The sequence below is a fragment of the Cyanistes caeruleus genome, chromosome 1 (assembly GCF_971803275.1).
Source record: "Cyanistes caeruleus chromosome 1, bCyaCae1.hap1.1, whole genome shotgun sequence".
Lineage (NCBI taxonomy): Eukaryota > Metazoa > Chordata > Aves > Passeriformes > Paridae > Cyanistes > Cyanistes caeruleus.
In genome coordinates this window covers 124,359,326-124,383,099 of record NC_141701.1, presented here as the reverse complement: position 1 = coordinate 124,383,099, position 23,774 = coordinate 124,359,326, and the positions used below count along the sequence as shown (strand labels likewise).

The 23,774-nt window shown below is 33.9% G+C and overlaps 1 protein-coding gene across 21 annotated transcripts in view; it reads right to left on the bottom strand.

The window, feature by feature from the left end:
• The window catches only part of DGKB (diacylglycerol kinase beta), a 384,986-nt gene that overhangs the window by 214,533 nt on the left and 146,679 nt on the right, over window positions 1-23,774 (bottom strand). For 12 of the 21 annotated variants that reach the window (XM_086855550.1, XM_086855613.1, XM_086855560.1 and 9 more), the window contains 5 exons: window positions 22,600-22,688; window positions 22,403-22,519; window positions 18,189-18,287; window positions 6,833-6,949; window positions 2,260-2,333 (listed from right to left, as the gene is read on the bottom strand). In XM_086855550.1, coding sequence (XP_086711676.1) covers window positions 2,260-2,333; window positions 6,833-6,949; window positions 18,189-18,287; window positions 22,403-22,519; window positions 22,600-22,688 — 496 coding nt within the window. Of the gene's footprint in view, window positions 1-2,259; window positions 2,334-6,832; window positions 6,950-10,596; window positions 10,630-18,188; window positions 18,288-22,402; window positions 22,520-22,599; window positions 22,689-23,774 lie in introns of all 21 variants that reach the window. The other 9 variants (XM_086855471.1, XM_086855499.1, XM_086855472.1 and 6 more) reach the window with 1 other exon arrangement.

The following is a 23,774-nucleotide window of genomic DNA, read 5'->3' as shown; positions in this document are numbered from 1 at the left end:
GGGAATCTCTTTCTGGTTACTGACTGTAAAGCAGATAAAACCCAGGAAATCTGAAAAAAGTTCAATAACATTTCCCCTGAGAGTATTTTTATCACTTAGATTTAAGATTAAAACTAAGATGCACTCTTAACATCCTTATTTTGTATTTTTGCTACTGGCATTGATATGAAACATTAACACCTGAAAAATGGAGTGCAAACCCCTTCTCAATAAATAGAGATCTGGCTTTGGATCTAACTGTGAGATATTATCTCCTAATGGTGAATGACCTGAGATACGTTTGCATGACCATGCAGTTGACCTCTTGATGTGCTTCTCTTAAAACAGAAATATTGAGTGTGACCTTGATACATTAGTATGCAATTTAACATTTTGTGTGTGTGTGGTATCAAAGCCAATTTAAGAGGTTCTTACAATTCACTCTACTCAGCTGCTGGTGCCTGCCCTCATGCTATACACTTAATTGTGTAATGACACTTGTGGATAATGGTGCTAACTGAATGAAGTGTGTATAGGGCATCCATTTTTAAAATTCAAATAATTCCTGTGATCTGTTTGGCCTCAGTAACAGTTTCATTGACATAAACTGGGAAGTGTTAGACTCTAATACATGAAGGGGAATAGAAGCTTGAGATGGCGATCAGATTTTAAACTTGCTTTTACCCTGGAGAATATCTAACATTAAATGACATTCCTGATGCATTAAGCCCATTCAGATAGTAACACTTGAGACCAATTATGAGCTGAGAACTGAATGCTGTGAAACAGCATTTCATTAAATTGTTTCTAGGCTATAACTAACTGTGTAAGTGCAGCTCTCTAACCTGCCTCTCACCTACATAATTGCAGACTGGATCTCTGATCTACTCACTTCATATGGGTACTGTAAGAAGTCAAGCTGAGTGCCAGTGCAGATTACCTCCCACAAGACCCCTGACTGCACAGCAGACCAGGGCTGCCTCACACTGCTATTGTGGCTGGAACATGAAAACTCAGGATGGCTCACACTGTTTCGTTCCAACTGCAAAGGCATGTTCTTGAAACGGTTTAGAGTTAATCTTTTAGATCATTAACTGCTTTTGACACACCTGGCTGATATCTAGTATCCCCAGCCCAGGGATTACACAATCAGCTCTCAAATTCTCTCAGAGTCCTTCAAATACAGCTCCTTAGCTCTAAGAATTACCCTAACAACTACTCTGCAGGATTTTGTCCTCTTTGACAGTTTACTTTCAAAAGGGGCACAGGAAGATGTGATCTAAGGAAGGCAGGGCGGAGGAGGTAGGGAAAGCTGACCCGCTGTAGTTTACTTGCTTGGTTCCAGGCTTTAGCATCACACCGCATCCTTCCTTTTTTGCTTCTCATTACCTGCATCACCAGTATCCACAGGTCACCTCCAGCTGCATCTTGGCCAAAATACCATAATCTTTTTCAAGACTTTAAGTTCCAGAACTGATATGGTGAACTAAGCTATAAAAGTATAGATGCTTATGGGATGACCAAAAATGGCCACATTGTTAGCATTTGGAATCCTGAAAAATGCTCTGAAAAGTCTGTTCAGGGGGCAACTAATTCAGCATTCCTGCCTGAGTAGGAGGAGAGTGCTCCTTACCTCTACTTTATCAGGCCTCTGATACATTAACACTTAGGCTAATAAACTCAGACATTTTTAATTTAAATCAATGTAATTACTGACATATGAAAAATTAGTATGTCTTTAAGTTTACGTGATTGGACTCTAATAATTCAACTGGATTTTTAGAATGTTTCCTATAAAGAGAAAGCAAAAGGTTTCTTTGAAGGAAATCTTATAAAGAGGTTTGAGAGCCTCTACTGCAAAGTCTTAAAAAAGCATATCCTACATTAGAAAATGGAATACTGCTTCTATTTAAACTACTGGCCTGCCTATACAATCATTACATAGATAAAAAGAAAACAGTTAAAACTTTAAAGTTTTAATACAAGATATGGCAATTCACATCTTCATGCAAATCACAAAAACCCATGCAATGAACAAAGCTACTCTACTGTTTTGGTTTTTTATTTGAAGCAATACTATTCTACAGAACTAACTCTTGTTTTTAACTGGAGAATTTATAGGAACAGAGATACAGCATGTTCAACTGTGAGGAATAACAATATAAAATTTTGGATTTTTTTCTCATATACAACTTCTAAAATTCATTTTTAAACGTTTCACACACCAGAATCAAGAGAGAGAGAAAAAAAAAAGAAAAAAAAAAAGAAAAAAAGCCTTACCTTTCTCCTTGTTTCCCACCACTTTTAGGATTGACAAAAACTAAAAGTGGATGAGTGCCTGGAACTGGAGTGATCTAAAAGAAGGGAATAACACAGCCACTCATTAATGCTGTGTGTTGCATTCATTTTTTCCTATAGTAGACAGAAAACAAAAAGCTTAATTCAAACTCTATGTTATGCTATGTAATCCAGCTGGAAGCAATACCATAATTTGCAATAATCCTCACTTCATTAATTTGCCAGAAAATGCAAGTGACTTCTCTTTTAATGCTGTCTGTTTTACAGCTGTGTTGCCATTTTAACCAATAATGCCACTGAAATATTCAAATATATAACCCATCTCTCTCTATATAGATATATATGTGTGCATGTATATATCTATATCTATATATATATCTCCACCAGTAGAGAAGAAAACTTTCAATGCAAATAATACATTCATTACTCTGACAGTAATTTCAGAAGGAAATTACTTAAAAGGAAAGGAAGGAAAGAAAGGAAAGAAGGAAAAAGCTTAAAAGAAACTTTATTTTGGAGAAAGAAGTGACACTATATTATATACTATGAAGGTCAACTATAGCTATATGGAACACTGAATTTAACAGATTTTTTTAAAATTATGGCAATGATTACCTGCAATATTTAATATAATATGAAATCACATGCTTTTTAAAACATGGCAACCATAACATTAAGGAATTCCTTTAAGCACCTGAGAAAGCTGAAAAACCTCAGAAGGTAGAGAAGAAACCATAAGGAAGAAAGGCAAGTCTGAAGAAAAGAATGTTGAGGAGAAGGAAGGAAACAATTACTTCTACCTTTTTATTTTAACTCTTTAGTGTATGCAAAGTTTTACAGATTCACATTATTATTTAGCTTTACAAACTAACACCTCCATTCTAATTAGTAAGGTTAGTCTGTATTTTCAGGTACTCTTGAGATGTGTGTGTTTGTTGCCTTTACTCCAAAGACTGGAACATAAAAAAATTATATCAGATGATCTCTAATATGGGTCTTTAAACCATGAAGCTAGACTATTCAAATTTAGAAGTATCACTTTGAGACATTTATCAATTCCATAATGTTTGAAAGTACATTAGGAGTTCAAAATCAGTATCTCCAAAGTCATGCACCAAAAACTTCAGAGATGAAGCTTGGGACAATCTGTGATTCAAAACGATACACCGAAAGGCCTTGCTCAAAATCCTTATTCAGAATTCCTGAAATAACAAAATTTGAAGATTTCATAAAGTATAACTTAAGGCAGAACCTGAGAAGCATCATAGCTAAAGAGTTTTACAGACATACTATAGAAATATGCATATAATCCTACAGGCACTCTTTTAGAAGGAAATGTTAAGCACTGGTGTGTCAACTCTATTAACCATTTCACAATAAAATAGAATCAAATCTGTTCTAGTACACACAAAAAAAATGGAAAAGTCCACAAATTCAGTGGTATTAAGCTTAGCATGAAAACCAACTCAGAGTCACCTGGAGCAGTAAAGTGCTGTATGTTGAAACATATATCAAATTGTGCAATACAGTGAAGTTTGTCATATATTTAATTTTTACCTACTGTTTTAATCAATTTTAGTTATTTAGCCAATTCCCATGATGTTTATTCCTGTGAACTAAGTGTAAACCAATGGTACTCATTGTGACAGAGATGGAATACCTACTGAAATCCCTTAGGACGCAGGTTAATTAATGAGACTCATCCTAAGGTTATACATGATCTATTACTTCCTCTAATTAGAAATAATAATCCTGATCATTATGCTGGTTAGCTAGAAAGAAGCAAGATGAATGTGCATAACTATGATTAATTGTCTTTAAGTCGTGCAGACCTCCACTGCCACTAAGTTATCTGCTCACTCTGTCTGATGGAAGGAAGGTTTGGGCTTGATCTTTTTCTCAACAAAAGCTAAGTGATGGACTTTTCTATTTCAAATCTTTTATTTCAAGACTCAATGAGATTGTTTAAAGTAGAAGGGTTTTGATCATAAAAAAAAAAAAAAATCTAATAACTAGCCTGTATCCCGCTCAGTTCCAAAATAAACTTTAATTAAATTTTTACAGCTTTTCCAAATTAATTTTCCAGATAACATACGGTATTTTTGTATAATGAAATGCAACCAAAGATTTAGACTAAATTAGTCAACATTTTCAAGCCCTAATCTAGCACAATTTAAAGGCAATCTTCATGATGTTACAGGACAAGTGACTTAAAGTAAAAAGAAAAAAGAAAAGCACTTATATATAGTTTCTCCCATATTGAAAACAGAGGTCTAACAGCAGCAGTATGAAAATCTTTGCCTTGTTACCTTGGAGCTTAAATCATAAACAAATGCAATTAACATACTGATTAAGTTTTCTGAAATAAAACCCTTGCTTATTGAAGATCTTGTTAAAATGAGACCATGCCAGCAGCATCAAAGTATTAGAAACAGACTAACATGCCAGATATGGGAGAATTAGGATAGTATACTTTGATCAGATACAGAATGTTTTCTCCAGACCATCTTTGGGCAAAATACTAACATTAATTACCAGTTATATTTATAGCATCTTACATATTTGTGAGAATAGTTGAAAAACTACACAATCTGTGAGGAAAAAAGCCCTAACATTCTCATTGATCCCATCCTCTCAGTAGGACTGCCTTCAAGGTCCACTCAGCCTTCACAATAATTACATTCAAAACAAGTTATCACTTTTAATGCCTATCAAAAATTAAATATTTGATGCTAAGATGAATTCCTGCTACTCAAAACCAATTTAATCTATCTGTGAAAAACAAAGACCACAGTATAATCAGCAAATTAGGGCCATAACTACAGAATTATTTCTAATGTTATCATAATGATTACCAGTACTGTGCCATGCACTGTATTACAAATGTGTCATTACAGAAGACCAAGCATTTCAAAAAACACCTCAATATATTCAAAAATAATTCTACCATCTTTGTCCCCACTCCCTTTTTCTCTATCTCTACCAGCAATAAAGAAAAATAAGGATGAAACCCAGGCTTTTGATTCATCTTGGGAAGAGAAGATAAAACACAAGTTTTGGATCGCACTAAAAAATTTAGGGGAAATCTTATGACCTGAAAGCAGAACATAAAATAATTTAAAGTTTTGTGTTGAAGAGTCAATGGTGCTAAAAGCTGCTGTTTTGAGTAGACCAAGTATTATATCCTAGGCATGGTATCACATGAGTGGGAAATAGAGACAAAAAATAGCTGAAAATAAACTACGAGCATAAGTAATCTTATGCTTGGAGTAAACACAAAATTCATACTGATACATGGTGCGGCAACCAAAAGGAGATGCCAAAGATGCTCCTCTATCTAGACTACTTTGTCACACTGGAATTGTGTGGATATCACCCAAAAGTTAGAAAACACTGTGTTTCCTTTAGCATGAACTTATTAATCACACTGTGACTGTTTAGACAGAACTTGAGACTTCTTTCAATTATGACTCTAATATTTTTTTCTTCATGTTTCGTCACAGATGATCTGGATAGCAGTGAAGCCTGTGAAAATGGTAAGTACAAGAAGAGATTCTTGAAAGCAATTATAATGACTGCTCTAATATCCAACTATGCCATTATTGGAGCAGCCAAGTGACTGGATAGGTTTTAGGGTTTCTGTTTCAGGTTTTGTTTGGATTATTTTTCCCTTCTTTGGGTTGCCATAACAAGAATGTTTGACTAATCTAAAAGACAAAACAATACAATAAGCATTCCTATGCTGACACAAGATGAAATAATTATGAGGCATAATATAATTGATATATGGTAATGGAATATTTTTACTGAAGCCAAATTGCAACATATCAAAAGATAAAGAGAAGAGACAATTAAGTATATTAAATGATTATCATATTGTGATTATCATGATGATAATTTAACTCCTGAGGAAATAAAGCAGCAGAATCCTGCATATGGACATTGATTTCACTCAAAACTACCCATACCTCAAGGGAAAGAAGTCAGCAGTTCAGGCATATCTCTAAGTCACCACCCCTAAATAACATTAGTTCATCACACACACGAGTTTTTCTTTCAAGTACATAAACTTCCATTTTTATTATAGCTATTGTTAGTAATGAAAACACGTTGCTTCTCACCACTGTTAATGTTGAGATGCCAAATACCCTACTTAGAAATACCTGGACAAATAGCACCCTTGAAGTTTACTCCATCCATTAATTAACAGGTACAAATAAGAATAGTTAATAGTTATCATGACAGACTTAGATTCATAATGTAAATTTACTCAACATTGCATGACACCAAAATAAACTAGTTCAGCTTCACCCCATGACAGAAGTGTTTTAGAGCTAGTCCTCCCTCCCCCTTAATGTCTTAGGAAATCCTGACAATGACACGAAAAGCAGATGTGTATCACAAGATTCCTGAACCGATAGAAGAATTTACTTATTGCCTCTTAAAATATGTAAAACTGAAACACTACAAGAGTGAATGTATATTTCACTTTAAACACATCTCACTCTTCATACCTAAAATTATCTGCTTAATATTAAAATAACAATAATCACACCTGAAGGCCTTGTCCATCTACAGTGACAGAATTTGCTCTTTGCATTTTGTTCCGTTCTCCCAGTTTGTTCATTTGCTGAGGGCAGCTCTTTTCTTTTTTCACTGTTGCTTGTCTTTCCTTGAAAAGAGAAAAGGAGAAAAGGGAACATTTTAACACATTATACATAATGCTGTACAACTGTAACTGAGACTGTACCTCCACAAAGTTGTTTTTTGCTTTTTTTTGACTAGCAAGTAATGTCAGGCTCTGCTTTAATGAAAATGAGATCTCAGTCAAGTTAATACACAATGTCTGGCCACTTCACGTAACATCTATCTATGTGTCTGGACATTCCATAATGCCTAGGCAATAGATGGATGAAAAGTGTGCAGTCACAACACAAATTAATGCAATGATGTGAGAAGATAATCTGACATTACCAGGATGCAATTCTGAAACTTGAAAGCCAATCATACTTGATTGTTTAATAAGCATATTGATAAGAGATCAGCAATTTTCAAAATTTCATCCTGACTGCTAGCAAAGGTTGGATGCTTCAAAGTACTTTACCAATTTGACAAAACATACCTGGTCTAAATGTACCATTATCAATTAGCTGAGCAGCTTTTTATAAAATATGTATTTTATAATAGAAGGAAACCAGAATCTACATCAGATTCTAAGCTGTTGGCAACTTTTGATACTGATACATAGTACAATGAGATGGTTATTTGAAAGAGAAAAACTCAGAATTCTTTTGTTACAATCATATTTTCAACTGTTACCATGCCATTTCAGAGAACTCTGCATGGAAAAAAGTATTCCCATTCTTTGTATCTCATTTATCCTATTTATAAACTGCACCCAGCATGTCCTTTTAGGTTGTCCAAAAAATGCACCATAAATTAAGACAGCAGATGTTTATCAAATAGAATCAGTGTCTCCAATCCCAATTGCACCCGAGCCGCCTCCCTCCACTTCACAAGCGCAAGGAGGCTTTAAAGTAGTCAAGGGAATGGGCTGGCACAAAGCTGCTGCACTAGAAAACGAGCATGAAGGACATTGTTGCACCCCCTGCAACTGCATGCAGTAACAAGTTCATTAAATGCTACCATTTACATTCCAGACCGAGCTCAACCTATCTCTGTGCTACCTCCAATAAAGCCTTAGGGATCCTAGGAGCAATTAATCCAGGAAACTCTTTCAGGAGCAGTTTTTACTGGTAAGAAGCACTGACACAGATTCTGTCAGGAAGGGAGGAACACTCAGCTTAATGCAGTATCTTCTAACACAAACATGGACCCTGACTGTTTTTATACCATCATCAGTTTCTTTAATTGAGTCTGACAGAGTCTCTAGTCTAGATCTGATGCAAAGAGTGGTCCAGGTCATCCTAGACTACCTTGGGTAGCCAAGTGCTTGGGGGAGGGGTGACAATCTGACCACAATTTCTATAAAGGATGGACAAATCTACGCCACTGGGAAGAAGAAACCAACAGGGGAGTCTACACTACTGTCTGTATGCAGTGAGATTCCCAAGAGGTTAGTTAACAGAGTTCCTGGATGCTTTGAGTAACTTGGGTGGTCCAAGACAAGATCAAAGACTAGACTGCAATACTATTGCTTTAAAGAGAGAACAGTAGAAGCAACTAGAGATATTCACCTCAGCCTTAACCTCAGAAACAAAAACACTGTATGTATCACTGCCTAAGAAATCACCAGCTCTGCACATACTTATTTGATGATTTTTTTCAGAAAGTAGAACCAGGATGAAGCACCCAAAGAGAATGAAATTTTTGAACTAACACAAAACATTTTCCACAACAGATTGGTTAGTCCCAAGAGCAGCAAGTAAGATACTTCCTTATGAAGGAAGCTTCACGCTTCACTACAAATTTAAGAAGTTGCTCTGAGGTTTTAAACAACTTTGTGAATAATTTCCCTTAAAAGTCACTACCTTTTATAAAAAGAAAGCATACCCTGTTCAGTAGGATTTTACATTGTGGCCAAATCTGGATTGTGAGTACTGCAACATCTTCAAAAATCAAATCAGATGTCAGTAAAGCAGAGAAAAAGCTAGTAAAAATTGTGGTATCTAGCAAAAATCAGAGATGGAGAGCAAATTTTGAAAGGTCTAGGAAAATCTCAAGCTAAAGGAACATTTGTGATAATTCAAAGAAAAATTTAGCAGAAAGTAACAGACTAAAGCACACTGAGTTTATGCATTTAGAGGGGTTAAAAAATAAGTTCAAAAGAAGCCTTTATAAAGTCTGGCACTAAAAATCTTTTTGTATGTATCATGCTGAGACCCATGCCCAAACTGTTATTAATGACTCAAGTAAAATGCAGTAACAATTACGCAAAGTTTTGGATACTGGGGTGATACAAATAGCAGCATGATACAAATAACATTAAATACCCTCAGTTGGCCTTGACTATGTCATAGCAGTCCTATGACTGCTACATTGCCATTCCTTCCCCGGTTTCTATTTCCTGTCCCATAAGCAAAACCATAGCTTGATTCACAAAGACAATACAAGATTAGGTTATTTATCTCAGGTAAAATAAAGGAAAAAGAATATTCACGACACAGAATTGTCTAGAGTGTTAATAATATGATCAAAGACAGATACCTCATTATACCTCATTAACATTGAAACTCTTCACTGATGATTTTTGAAGAAAGTACAAATAAAGTATTTCATATCACCCATCTTATATATCACCACAATACATGTCACCATAACTATCAATAGTGCTCTTGTAAACATTTCTGAAGAAGTTGACAAGGGGTTCTAGATTTCCTGGAGTTATATATCCTATAATTTTTAGGTATGTGTCACACTAGTGAGAATTTGACTTAGTTTGTATGACATAATGTGATGAATTGTATCATAATTCTAATGAGTAAATCTGTTAATGGAAAACAAGATTTATCACTTCATTTAAAAAAAGAAATTAAAAATTCTTGTGCAGACCCTTTCTTTAAAGTATGAAATACCAGTTGTGCCTGACCTAGCATACCTTTGTTTTGGGAACTGAAACATTACTAAGATATCAGAGAGTGTCAAGGAATAAGCAATTTAATTTTTAAAGTAGATAAAAATAGAAGACGATAAGAATGGATAAAAGCCTAAAAATTCTAATATAGTTAAGAAAAATTTGACATGCATTGAAAAAATGGTTTTATGAAATGCAAAAATTCATCTTTCAATTTAAGAATGTTTCTGTAAGAGTTGTGCTATTTTTAATACCTTGCTAAATAAAGCGTATAAAATGATCAATGTATCTATGAACCATTTTTTTTTTTAGTGAACATGCATGAGGTTGACAGAGATACCAAATACAGCAATTTAGATGCTATTGTACATTTTGATGGCTCAAAGAATGAAGCTTTTTGTCCTTCTGGTATGTGCTAGTGCACATATCTTCTAAAATAGTACTTACCACAACAATTTTTTTTTCCACCCCTTTTTGCCCTTCTCATGTCTTATTTTCCCCCTTGAATTCCCAAGGAATTGGAGTCAATATTCATTAGCTGGAGCTTCTACCACTCAGGACTGCTCCAGAGAGACCACTGAAAGGTGACAATTATTCAACTGCATCTTTTCCACATTCTAAATCAGAAAATAATTTACAAATAAGACAGGAAGGACTTTCCAAATAATAACCCAGAATATCATCTCTAGATCTTCGGTTCAGCCCCAAAATGCACTTCATAGCAGAATGTACAATATCATGAACTGTTAGTACTCGAGCATTCATGGATGCCTCCCGCTACGCACCTCAGGGAGCAAACCTCCTAAAGTGGGAAGCGTCTGTTGGAAAAAGAGAATGTTAGGCTGCAGTACCAAACAGCTGGGATGGCAAAGGGCATGGACAGAGTGTTCACAAGGTACCCTGCAGCAGTCATACTTAACAACATGCACAGTACTTTGTTACACTTTTGCACAAGTGGACTTTCCCGATGTTTTAGCTATCCTATTATATAATTTACACTCTGGAAAGTATGTGTGGGACCATCTTAACACTATTACAATAACTAAGAATATTAGAAAACATGAGGACTTCGTTCTTTTGAATAGCAGAAAGAGATACTTGATACCTGGAGAGCTATTTTAATTTTATTTTCCAAGTCTTTGAATTCTCATCCAAATCAATGAACCAAGGCTTTAAAAAGCCACCTTCTGCTACAATTAACAAGCTGTATATCACTAATCTTAAAAAACTACTTATATTCTTTCTTTATATAGAGGTAGAATATTTTACTTTACATGAAACACTAACATTTAGAAATACCATACTCTATCATAGATGTTCAGGTACAAACAGATGCATAATTACTAAAGGCTTACTAAAAATCTGCCTCTTTAACTACTGACGCAGAATTCAGGGCAAATAATAGCAACAAGTGTTTTTTCTCTCCTTGCCTTTTAATCAATAACTGCAAACGTATTTTTTTCTGGATTATTTCCTACACAAGATTATTTAAATCAATGTATTTCATAACATGAAACAACAAAGTACTTATACATTATACAGGATTAAAAACTCATCAATAAATGCTTAATACCATTACACAGTTTGTCAGGTGGCAGCTTAAAACTTGAAATTACTGAATTAAAACTTGAAATTACTTCTGTATGATAATTACTTCTTCTATTATATGTATTTTTGGATGAAACATACACCCTATTTGGGCATGGGGTTGCATAACAAGAGAAATATATTTTTAATTTATTATGCATAAACTAACACAGTTATTCAAAAGCATCTTATTCTAGAACTCCAAAACTTCATATAAGATCAGACAGAATGTATGGAATACCACATAGAGATAGCCTCAAATGTTTGCAAGATGAAGGCCATGGAAATTAAAATACGTGACTTGAATACCAAACTGATGCTTTGGGGCTCTTTTTAAGGAACTTTTAGGGAAGTTGCTCCATGATTCCTCAGAGCTATTTTGTTTAATGATATGGGAATCTTTAAAAACATAATAATAATAATAGATTATTAATAGTATAAGGTACTCCTAGACTGTAATTCTGTAAACCAATATAGCATTCAAGAGCCTGCTTACAAAATTCCCATTCCATGAAACTTTTGTCCATAATTATTCAATAACCAAAGAGAATTAAAGATTCAAAAATCCTGAAAGCTAAAAAAAAACACACATCACCACTATGCCAAAACCACGGTGGGCAATCTATCTGTAGTATCTATTAGGTATCTGATCACTATCAGCATCACTACTTACCCAAGTAACTGTGATTCAAACATTTTGAAAATTCATTTTACAACTTCTCCACATTTCCAGCTCTGTGTACATGCTAATCAAAAGGGTCTATATTAGAACACCACATCATGCTGTCTTGAAAGCTCTTAGAGCTGTAGTACAATACCCAGCTCTTAATCCCTAGGCAGAAGCTAAAAGTCATCCTGTGGACAAGATTATTAACCAATTCTCAGCAAAAATACCTTCCAGTGAGCTGCACATGCCCATACTATAAAGGAAAGTTAAGGCTTCTAATTAATTTGAGAGCTGTCTTGAGAAAAGCATTTGCTTCTAAGGAATAAAAAAAAAAAAAAAGGAAAAAAATCACATTACACTATTGAGAAGATAGCATTTTGCCACTCATAATGCTGGTAGCCAAAATGCATGCAAGAAGACAAGGCTGGAATGGAGTAAATGCATTTAAGAATAACTTCTAGAACTGCTGATTGTTCCTTCTTCTGAACAAAGAATCATTATGTGATAACTTTATAAATATACTTTGCGGTCCTTTTTTAGCTTGTCTAAATAAAAAGATAAAGAATTACACACCAAATCACAATCAAATCTTTCTCATTTGGCATGTTGGCCTTTGTTCATTCAGTTTTCTGTAGACAACTTGCCTTACATCTTGTACCCATTCAATATATGCATCAAAATATGGTCCAAGACTTTCAACTGTATTTGCAACTCCAACTTGGGCTATAGAAGCTGATTATATACAGTGTGCAAGAAAGACAAAAGTGTTGGAGAAGAATTGTGAAAATAAAATCATCTGAAACTCCAGTGGGAGAGGATGGAAAGAATAAATGTAGACAGTAGTGATGAGCTGTGGGCAGGCAACTAGATATAACTTAAAATGATTGAATGGCTGCCATTTCAGTTTATCAGCATCTTATTATTTTAACATTGAACTGTGTTTGTCGAACAGCTAATTAGTTAGGAAGATACATTTTCCTCCAGGGCAATTATTAATTTCCTTCTGACTTCAAAGAAATGAAAAAGCTCTTAGTGTAGATAAGGACACCATTATATTTCAAGTCTGATTTAGATTCTCAGAGAACTCAAGCTGCAATATGAAACACAATTGAAAAGGGAAAAAAGTGGTTTGTTTTGTTTTTAAAATCTCTTTCAGTTGCTATGTCATTACTTATTATTCAACAACCAGATCTAAATTCAACTCCCCTCCCCCAAGCATATATATTCAAATAACTTTTTTTTTTACAGTATCTTTGTTCAGAAACTCATGATAAGGCTAGTACTCAACTTCAAAGGATTGAGTTGCTCATAAAATGCTTACACACTGCACTGACTTTCTGTGCTCCATGTTGAGCTTGGATTCAACTGAGCTAAAACTGATCTCTACTATTATAAAAACAGAAGAATTATTTTAGGATTAATAACTGGAAAGGGGATTAAGAAAGCTCATTCTTTAACCAGGCACTGCTAATTCCCTTTTTCTCTCTCTCTACAGCTCTGCTTTCCTATGTGAATAACGTCTACATACCTCACAGGAAAATAGTATTAGTAAAACATATTACAGGACATGGAAAAAATATCTATTGAACTATGTTGCAATTCCAACACAGCCAACAGCTGTTCTATCTAGTCTAAATACTGACAGTGAAAGAAAATTCTTAAAAAGTATTTTTAACTTTAATTCTGTATTACTTTTTGCCAGAATGTCAATATACTTGCTACATTTACATTGTATATATTGCAAAAGTTTGAAGCTATAGATCAAAATACATATTGTTCAGTTGAGTAAGGCACATTTCCTATCTCAAACATTTGTAATCTGCCATGTATAATGTTCTACAAGCCTAAATAGAACTAGGCATAAACAAAAGATTTTTGAACATTTATGGTCTTGTACAATAAAATACCAAAAGAATCAGATATATCTGTTTCCTCTTCCAAACTATATAACCATCTATATTTTAAAATAAGAGGTTAATTGAACTTGATTTATGATGGTATTTTATATTAGTGTATATAAACAGATGTACACTATGATGTATAAAAATTGCATATATTTTATATACATCCATTTTTATCTGTATATATATTCCATATTGACATACACTGTATTTATGCTTAGATAACTTTGTCCTAAAATGGTATAACATCTTTACTACCCAAAACAAAAGTCAAATTCATTCACAAGAGAAAAGAAACAAAATGGAAATTGTTTCAAACTTTTTATCACGATGACCCATTTTACACAGAATATAAAACAATGAAGTTGGATATCAAAACACAAAGATATATACCTAGTTTTAATTTTTCTTTTTTATTTCTTACCTTCAATATTATACCAGAGCCCACCTTTGAAATTATGTGGTTACTATGGGGACAGGGACAATTGCCATATAGTAATGCTCACATTGTTAGCAAGGTACCTTATGTTTTACAATTTGTTCTTTAATTTTACTTTTATTCCACAATTAAAAGTTTTAATTATGAATTTAAAAAATAATGCTAGAAATTAATTGAAAGAAATTAATTGTAAAAACCACATATACAATAGAAGAATCAAAATCATCATGCACTGTAAAATGAATACACAGTATTATTTATTAAAGAGTAAGCTTTTATTGGTTGTTTTTTCACTACCCAGGGCTGTATCTATTTTGGTGGGAAATTGAGAATCTAATTACTTTTCTACAGACATAAGGAAAAATTAGAACATCCTATATGTTTATCAGTAAATGGGGCAAGTAAAGGAAGGCATGAAATGAAGACAAAATGTATGCATTTTTTCTTTTCTGCTTTATAAAGGGACAGGGTGAGGGAAACTGTCTCGTAAGCAGAGACCAATCTTGTTTTCTTCACTACTCACTCATCTCATTCCAATACCCAGTTTTAAACCTGGTTATGATCTAATTCTGTACTCCTGGTAGGCTAGGATTCAATTGAGTTAAAGATTTTTAAACTCACTGCCAGTCAACCTTATCATGAACTTTCATTATGTGCATGTAATTAATTGGGTCCAATGAACAATATCAGTACTGAGTTATAGACTTTTTCCCCCCCACCATATAATTAGAATATAATTACCCACAGGATATCAGAATGATGCAAAACCTTTCCTCTAAATGTGCCCTCATTAGGAAACAAGTCTCAATGTACATTTATTCAATCAGTATGAATTAATTAAAATGTTACTGAAATAAAAGAGAGTAACATTAAAGTGTATCTGACATCTATTAAAAGACTATCACTTGAGATCTGCACACAGTTTATAACAAAACTCATTTAACTTGAACAAAAAACTTCACCACGCAACAAGCCTCATATAGCGTAAACAGGAAAGTAAAAAGGACTAAAAGTTGACAGACTACATTTTCCTAAAACATTTAAAATTGATGCAGTGAGACAGGAAAAATCTTTTTAAGACATTGAATCTACACAGATATGTGATGTTTTCATGATGTACACATTATCAACTACATGAGTTTCCCAACTGAATTTTTTTTCAACTGACAATGTAGCTTATCATATTTAACATTTGACAAGATCTATTTTGCACAGTTTTGGAGATGGGAGGACCCTTATTTAACTTAAACCAGCCATCTAACTTTCACATTATGAGGCATTTTGGTTCTCCCTCCAGCAACTAAAAGTCACTCAGCTGAGAGACTGTTTTGGTAACACTGGTAATACACAGTTCTGTGAAATCCAGTGTATGAAAAAGTCCTTTAACACTGTAGAAATTGTTGAGGCTGGAGTTCACAAGAACTGAAGAAATGAGACATGAGAAATGTTGGATGAAAAAGGCAAAAATGTTAATGTTGCTAGCTCTGCAAGAAAGAGATGAGAAGGGATTTACCCTGTACTCTTGAAGGAAAACTTAGGAGAAGGCATCTTGTTCTGAGATGAATACTGCAGTCTTCTAGAAGAAATCTGAGCTTACAAAGTTACAGGTGGAAGGGAGGGCCAACATTTTCAGGAGATTAAAGATACAACATTTTTTATCTTGCTATTTTTGTTATATTTTATGGGAGAAGAAAATCCATTCTTCTCTGACACCTCAAAATACTCAAGGATATGCCCGGCACAGCAAGCATTATGGTTATCTGCTTTTATTTACCTTCCACATATACACAGCATTGCAAGACTATTAATGTTCATGTGATCACTGAAGCTAAATGTGTGACCTGGGTGAAGGACCCTTCCACTGTCAGATTTGGATGTCTGAACACATAGTTTTTATTAATAGTCACACTTCCTATTGCATGGTTAGACAGTTTTCACATGAATATATTCACTAGTTTTATATATTTACTGCTGTTATTACTGAGTCTCACATACATTGAAGTATGTTTCTCAAAAGGAATCCCCGTAACAGGAAATGGGAGACACTAATTAAAAAATTACTAACACAAATTATATGTACACTATAACCCATCACTTTTAGAAGAAGTTATTATTAGCTAGGTCAGTGAGGTAGTATTTGTAACATAATTAAACTCAGAATTTTAGTGCATTTTTGGAAGAAACTACTAGAAGAACTAGTACACTACAAGATTATAAAGTTTCCATGAAATCACAGTAAAATATATTTTCGATTCCTAACAGTATAAATTGTGCTAAAATACATGTCTTGTGTTGCACTGGTAGTAACATGATTCCAAAACAGGAAAACATATTTATTTCTGCTTATGCCTTGAAAATTTGGAGATAAAACAAACCTATTCAGGGGTGATTTAACTCTAGAGTGCTTCGACATATCCTCTAAACAACTTAACTAAACTCCAATTGTGGAACAGAAAAACTTAATTCCTCTATTCCTCTTCCTCTCCTGAAAAGAAAATGCAGTTATGCCAATACAACTGAAGATAAAATTTCATGCTGACGATTCATTCCATTTATACCAATGGCAAATGATAAATAACATTAAAATGAAAACAATAGCCCAATAACGGAATCGTAATTTCCAGATCCAAACTTTTAAAGTATGACCTCAAATCCTGAAAATTAAATAAGGTAATACAGAATATAATCATCCAACAAACTTAAAATAATACTTTATAACTATTAATCAGAACATGTCCAGATAATACCAAAATATCATAGAGACAAACTTCAAAGCCACTTTTATGACTTAAAAAAAATAATTAAATATTTAATAAATATTAAAGGCAGGTTTTCATTGTATTGTTTTATTGAGAGCAATGGAATAATCCCACTTTACACATGTAGAGGGACAAAGTCTAACATTTGTACCTTAACAGATTTATAAACAAACAGCCAAATGGATTCATTAGAAAACAAGTAATTTACAATAGACACAAATATTATTCCTAGTGATCAGCAACTGGTTTAAGATTAGGATGCATATTTTATTTTTTTACCTCCCCTCAATAAATTACACTTTCTTAAGTCCAAGCATTTCTTACACTTACTATGAAATACATTTAAAGCAGACCACTCATCTGTTCTCTTATGAACATGATGATGCTATGACTTTCATCAGCATAAAATATCCAATTTAATATGTGAATACATAAGTTAATTCTCAAGCTCTTTTTAATGATAAAATGGTCAGCTCTTTTCTATACAACCTACACACAGCATGCATTTTTATTTTCATTGAATTGAGTTATTGTTTTTGTGGACAGAGAAATTTACTGTCCACGACTGCAGAATAAAATATACCATAATGTTGATGCATAGCTTACTGCAAGACCAGTGTCATCATTCTAGGTAACCTCCGGCTCAGATCAGAGACCTCAGCATTGCAGATATACAATATGCATCCCAAGCAAAAACTGCCCATAAGAATAACTTCATTATTCTGGGAAGTTGGATCTATAAAAGATGTAAAATGTAGAAGTGTTCTGCCTATACAGTTTCTGGTAAGTACAGTCTGAATAAGTGATAAAACCTGAGTCAGCTTCAGTTATAATAAGCCCTACAGAAAGTTTATTCTCACATGAAGGAAAATGCAATATGCAGAGGGTAAAACACATTTATGCCTACAAACCCATCAGCCAGGATTTCACATTGTGTTTCAGATTCACATAGTCCTGTGAATTTAGCAAATACCTGGCAGTCAGTCCCAGCAGCGTTTTAAAAATTAACATACAGACAACTCACCAATACTACTGGGCAGATTGATGTGGGTGGTAAAATATGGTCCTTCAAAGGTCCACAGTCACATTCAGGTTTCAGATGTGAAGCACACTTGTTATGCAACTACATGAAGAAAGAAAATGAAAATTTAACTTAGAAATTTTACTATTACAGCATAAGAAAATGGGCATCCTAGAATGGGGTGAGTTTCATTAACTTAAATATTGCTAAAGTACTGGAAAGAAAATGAAACATACTGCAGTGAAAAGCCCCCCAGGACAGACAAAACTAACAGATTTATATGGAAGTGAAGAATGATAGCTGAAAGTATTTTCCAATTTGGAAAGTGTATGCGTGGATCAGCGCACAAAATAAGAGCACTGCACAGCAGTACAGTAACATCAGCATACTGTGACTGGTGACCACAAGCTGCAGTTCAGGAGAGAGCTTCCTGCACTGAGCCAGGAACTTCTGTTCTACACTACCAGTGAGTAATTCAAGGCAGCTTTTGGCACACTTGGTGTAACTCTGCTTCCTTCCTGAAGCTGATAGGCACTGCAGATTCAAATACAAAAGAAGAACACAGGAATATCCTCCATTGGGTAAATTTTGGTCCTGATTGTATCAGTTTTCAGGTTTCCATTGACTGATAGGGAACTGGAATTGCTCTCCTTTTTCTAATTTATGCTTAAAATTCATCAAGTTTTCTTGAAAGCAATGACAACAGTTCTACTGTGAAAACATGAAAAGAATATCCTCAGGTCTGCTGAGTGGAAGAGCATTGGCTGACTTCCGTTTTGTTACAGAGGCTGAATGGATAAATGTGCGTGTACCAGGAACATAAAACAGTAACAAGTAATGATAAATGATGAAATATTTTGCATTAGCAATCAAGAGTTCTTGTTCATAATTTAGAGTTTAACTCATTTCAAATGACTAAATATTCAGCCACACAGTACAAAGGAAGAGTTGTGTGCTTGGATCATGGAAAGCATTCACATTTAATTGGTATACTTCACAATATCATTAGAGATAGAACAAAATAAAATTAATATTGTAAATTTTTGTGAAAGTTTCTTTTTCTAGATGATGATCATAAAGGTCTTTTCCAACTTAAATTATTCTGCATTTTTATCTCTGTATAAATTTAACAAAATTCATGAATGTTTCAGATACCATCCATTTCCCATAAAGATAGATGCTTTAGAAAGGATATGTATATTTACAATAAGGAAATATAATCAGGCTAATAAATATCAGGAGTTGTGAGGTAAAAATCTTATTAACAAGTGATTTATCTAGTATAACAGGTAGCATACAGCATTAGTTCAACAGGTTCAGAAGCTGTTACAAAACCTTTAGTTCAATGCCTGCATCTCTTAATGACGTTTTTTCAATGACTGACTCATTTTCCTTTAAATGGTTTAACTCATGTGAACTCTCAAAATTACAATACAATTATCCCAATTGCTGATGTATATAAATTTTACTGGCAATATGGTCTTCATAAAATTATCTGGTACAGTTAATTTTGACATGACATTTCTGAATTTTGAACTGAATGGCACCTAATATTAGCCTTGTCCAAATTAATTTAATCTGTAAAGTTACCTTTTAAGGCAGTTACTTAGCAACAGAAAATAAAAATCTAAAGAGTTTCGATTTACTCTGAGTATTAAAGCCTTATTGTGAGGGTATTTTGGTAGCCTTGTAATCTAAATTATTTGTCATGCTAATTCTCTGCCTCAGTGGTAAGGCTACTTGTACCATAATTAATGCACACCAGGCCATGTTACATCAAATAAAAGTATCTTCACACATTCAGTGGTAATTAGCAGCTTTGCTACTCAGTGGCATGCAAACTTATCTATGAAAAAATAGCTTAATCTTCTTATTAATCTCTGCTGATCTCTGACAACAGAATTGGCATATTGCAGCTAACAGAAAAGGTAGAAGAAAGGTAGGTTTGATGAAAATAACACTTTGATACAAATAAATAAAATAATATGCACGCCTCTCAAAAAACCCTGTATTTTAGCAGGTTTTAAATATATTTTCCCAAAATTCCCTTATTGTAAACCTATCTCTGTGAGGGAGAATATAACCTCCCTCACAACCTGCAAAGCAGGAAGAAGTGTATTTGCTGGAGAGAAGATGAGTGGGAAAAAAATTTACATGACCATGGTGGAGAACTACAAATTATATGGAAGAGGGATCATGGATTTGGCTGAAAATTCAGTATAGCAAGCCTCCTTAGTGAGAAACACCTCTAAGTTTTGGGACTTGAGTCAATTATTTGACATCAGAAGTGACCTTATTCAGTTGTAAGTACAGATATATTTAAAATGCATGAAAGAGGCTCAGAATTAGTTCTGTAATAAAGAGCATCCCCTTTGATTATAAGTTGTAAATGTGCAGTACAACGAGTTGAAAAACACATTAAGGATGTGATGATAATTATATTATCTCAGAATATCCATTCAAAAATCATGCAACTGTTAGAAATTTTTTTTCTGTAATTAAGGTGTTACTAGTAGAAAATTAAAACATTGAAATAGAATATATCAAATGAAGAGAATTGCAAGTGAATAGGAGTTTGAAATACAATTTGCAGTATTTAAAAATACTCATTCTTCAGTTGTGTCTAATTCATATCTGAATCTATAAAAAGAAACAAAATATTATTAAATTTATTTGAAAATATGGAATTACTTTTAAAAAACGCTTTAAATTATGGAAGGAAATAAATTGAAAAATTGTAAACCCTAGTGCCAACATTTTCAATTTCAGCTGTGAAAAAACACACACCCATTTTTAATTGGAACTTTGACAGCTATTTAGACATTTCAATAAGCACAAAAGCACCCAAGATATTTTCACAAGAATTTAACATTTAGAGTGATTTAAGTTACAAACAATTTCTCAGTACTTCTTCAGTGAATAACAGTTCTTATGAAAACTCTCTGAATCTTGATGTACAACTTCAAGGAGTAAAAAAGAAAAGAGTGCAAATCTGGTCCAGGTCCACATGAACCAATGGGAAAATAATTTATACTGCAGAAAGTCAGAATCTGCAATCTTTCTTTGACTTTAAAAGTCAATATATGTTACATAATCTATATTTCTTGAATGATATACACATATTACACAGGTGTAAACACTTCTGTATCTACAGCAGTACACCCTTATTTTTCTTGCTACACACATATAGCCATTGCCTAAGTTTAATTATCTACATGCAGAACATTTTGGATTGGGTGTTTTACTCTTTACATAAATTATCCAAATTTTGACAGCAATCTGGACCACATATTTGCTTTCTTCTAAAATATTGTTTTTTAAGTAATCATAACAGCTTATCACTGAAAGCATCCTGGATCTATTTTCTTTGATGATGTTTCATAATTTGTATTCTTGTGTTAAGAAAATATGTCATAAAACATCCAAACTTGTATGTTTAAAACAAACATTCAGTAATGCCTCAGTCTTGTATTATTATTTAAAGCACTGAACAAACAACTGCTGTTCCGTAACAATAATAATAATGGTATCAGCAAAACCAGCAAATACACACGAAGAAGGCTGAAATCTCTCCCCATTTAGATTTAAATCCTGCCCTGGCTAGAAACAGAAATACTGGCATTGCTCCTTCTAGCATGAAGATCTCACTTATAAGGGCAGTGTTCCCTGAATGTCATTAGTTCCAGTTTCTGGTTCCTGCTGAATAAGGAGCACACTAAAGTTGTATATATTTGACTTGGTGCACAGATTAGTATATTATCAACTTGTCTCTGCTATTATTCCCAGACACTTGGAATCAGTGTATCCTATAAAACGTCCTCAAATTCATTTGCCTGTCAGCATACCACCAATTAGACCTAGTGTCACAGTGACCTTGCTTTTTCCTGGTACTGAAAACTCTTTTGTAATCTTTCTGTAGTGTAGATTGGGAATTCTGTTCTTTAGTGGCACACATTATTTTCATATGGATATTGTCATGAAGCAAATTTGCTTCATGACATATTGAAATAAGCATTTCATGACATAAAATGAGTATGTTTTCTTGCCACAATTAACAAGTCCTAAGCATACTCTGCATATACCATTCCTTGGACACACACTAGGCATTGCTGATGACTAAACTGAATGAGACATTTCAGATTATGAGGCTACAGAAAGACATTCAATGATTTTTATCTCTGGAACCTGTGTGGAATGTATTACAATAGTATACTCACTGTAATCTGACACCAAACACAATGAAGTCCAGTCAAGCCTTGGTAACACTTTATAGTTTTGTGACACTTATCACATTTTGTTGGACAGTTTCCTTCTACCCAAAAATGGTGCATTACCTGCAAAATAAAAATGTGAATATACACAGAGTTACTAAATGAACAGGCACATGGCAAAGTTAGTGGTACCTCAAACTTACATCAGTATTCTTTTTAGACTTCACATATGTTTTGATGCAAGATGCAGGAGCTCTGGAGACACAGCGTTCATGGACTGTATACTTGCAAACTGAAAAAAAAAGACACGTTATTAGATGTTGAGGCAATGATGTTTCTCACTATATTTCTATGAAACAAATAATATTACCAGCTAAATAATCAATCCAATCAGTCAATGAAAACTCAAACTAGACTGCTTTTTCCATGGAATACAAAAGGCAAATTAGAACAGGAAATATTATGCAAGTGAGAAATCCAAGAATACACTATCATTGCATAACAGGAACTGCTTAATTAAATCAGACCTCACTAAATTTTTTCACAATAATTCCCAAATGACAAAAATATTAAAGACAAATTGGTGACTGCCAAATGGTTTGTGTCATTTGCTCGGAGGAAGAAACGTGTATTTTACAAACTATAGGCTTGAGAGCAGCTGGCAAGCACAAAAATAAAAGCCAATGAATTTATGTTGTTTCTACCACTGATTTATAAATCAGAAATGGCTGATTAGTCCATTCTTGAATAGAAACTGTTGTCATGCATTCCATGTAATCACCATAACTTTGACTCTTGTTTTACAAAATACCAACTCCTGAGAAGCCTTTTTTTTTCCCCTAAGTCCTCCAACTCCAGCTTTAGGTAGCTGCTGTTGCTGACCAAATCTGTAAAGATCATGCTAGCTGCATTTGGGAAACATACAATACAGGGTACAACGCAAACCTCTCCTGACTTCAATGATACAACTGTGCCAAGATGAGGAAATAATGCTACAGCTTATGCAGCATTCAGTAGAGTCAACTAATAAAAACTGAGAATGAATTTCTCCCGGCATGGTATATGTCTCAGGCTTTTGACCTCGAGAGCAATTAAGCACAAAGTACTTCTAAACACCTTGCTTGCACCTATTACACAAACCCAGTGGGAGGCGCAGCCATTAATCAGACAAACTGCAGGGAGTAACATTGTTGATTGGACCATGGAGGGATGGTGAGGACCCCTGTGGTTTCCCCCCTTTTTTTTTTTTCCTCCCACACAATCTAAAATGCAAATAATGAAATCTATAGCAATGCTTTGAAAATATACTGGAGAAAAAGCTTAGCTAAATAAGGAAATAGTGGAATAGTTTTGCAAGTAGACTCATGCCTCTTGCTGC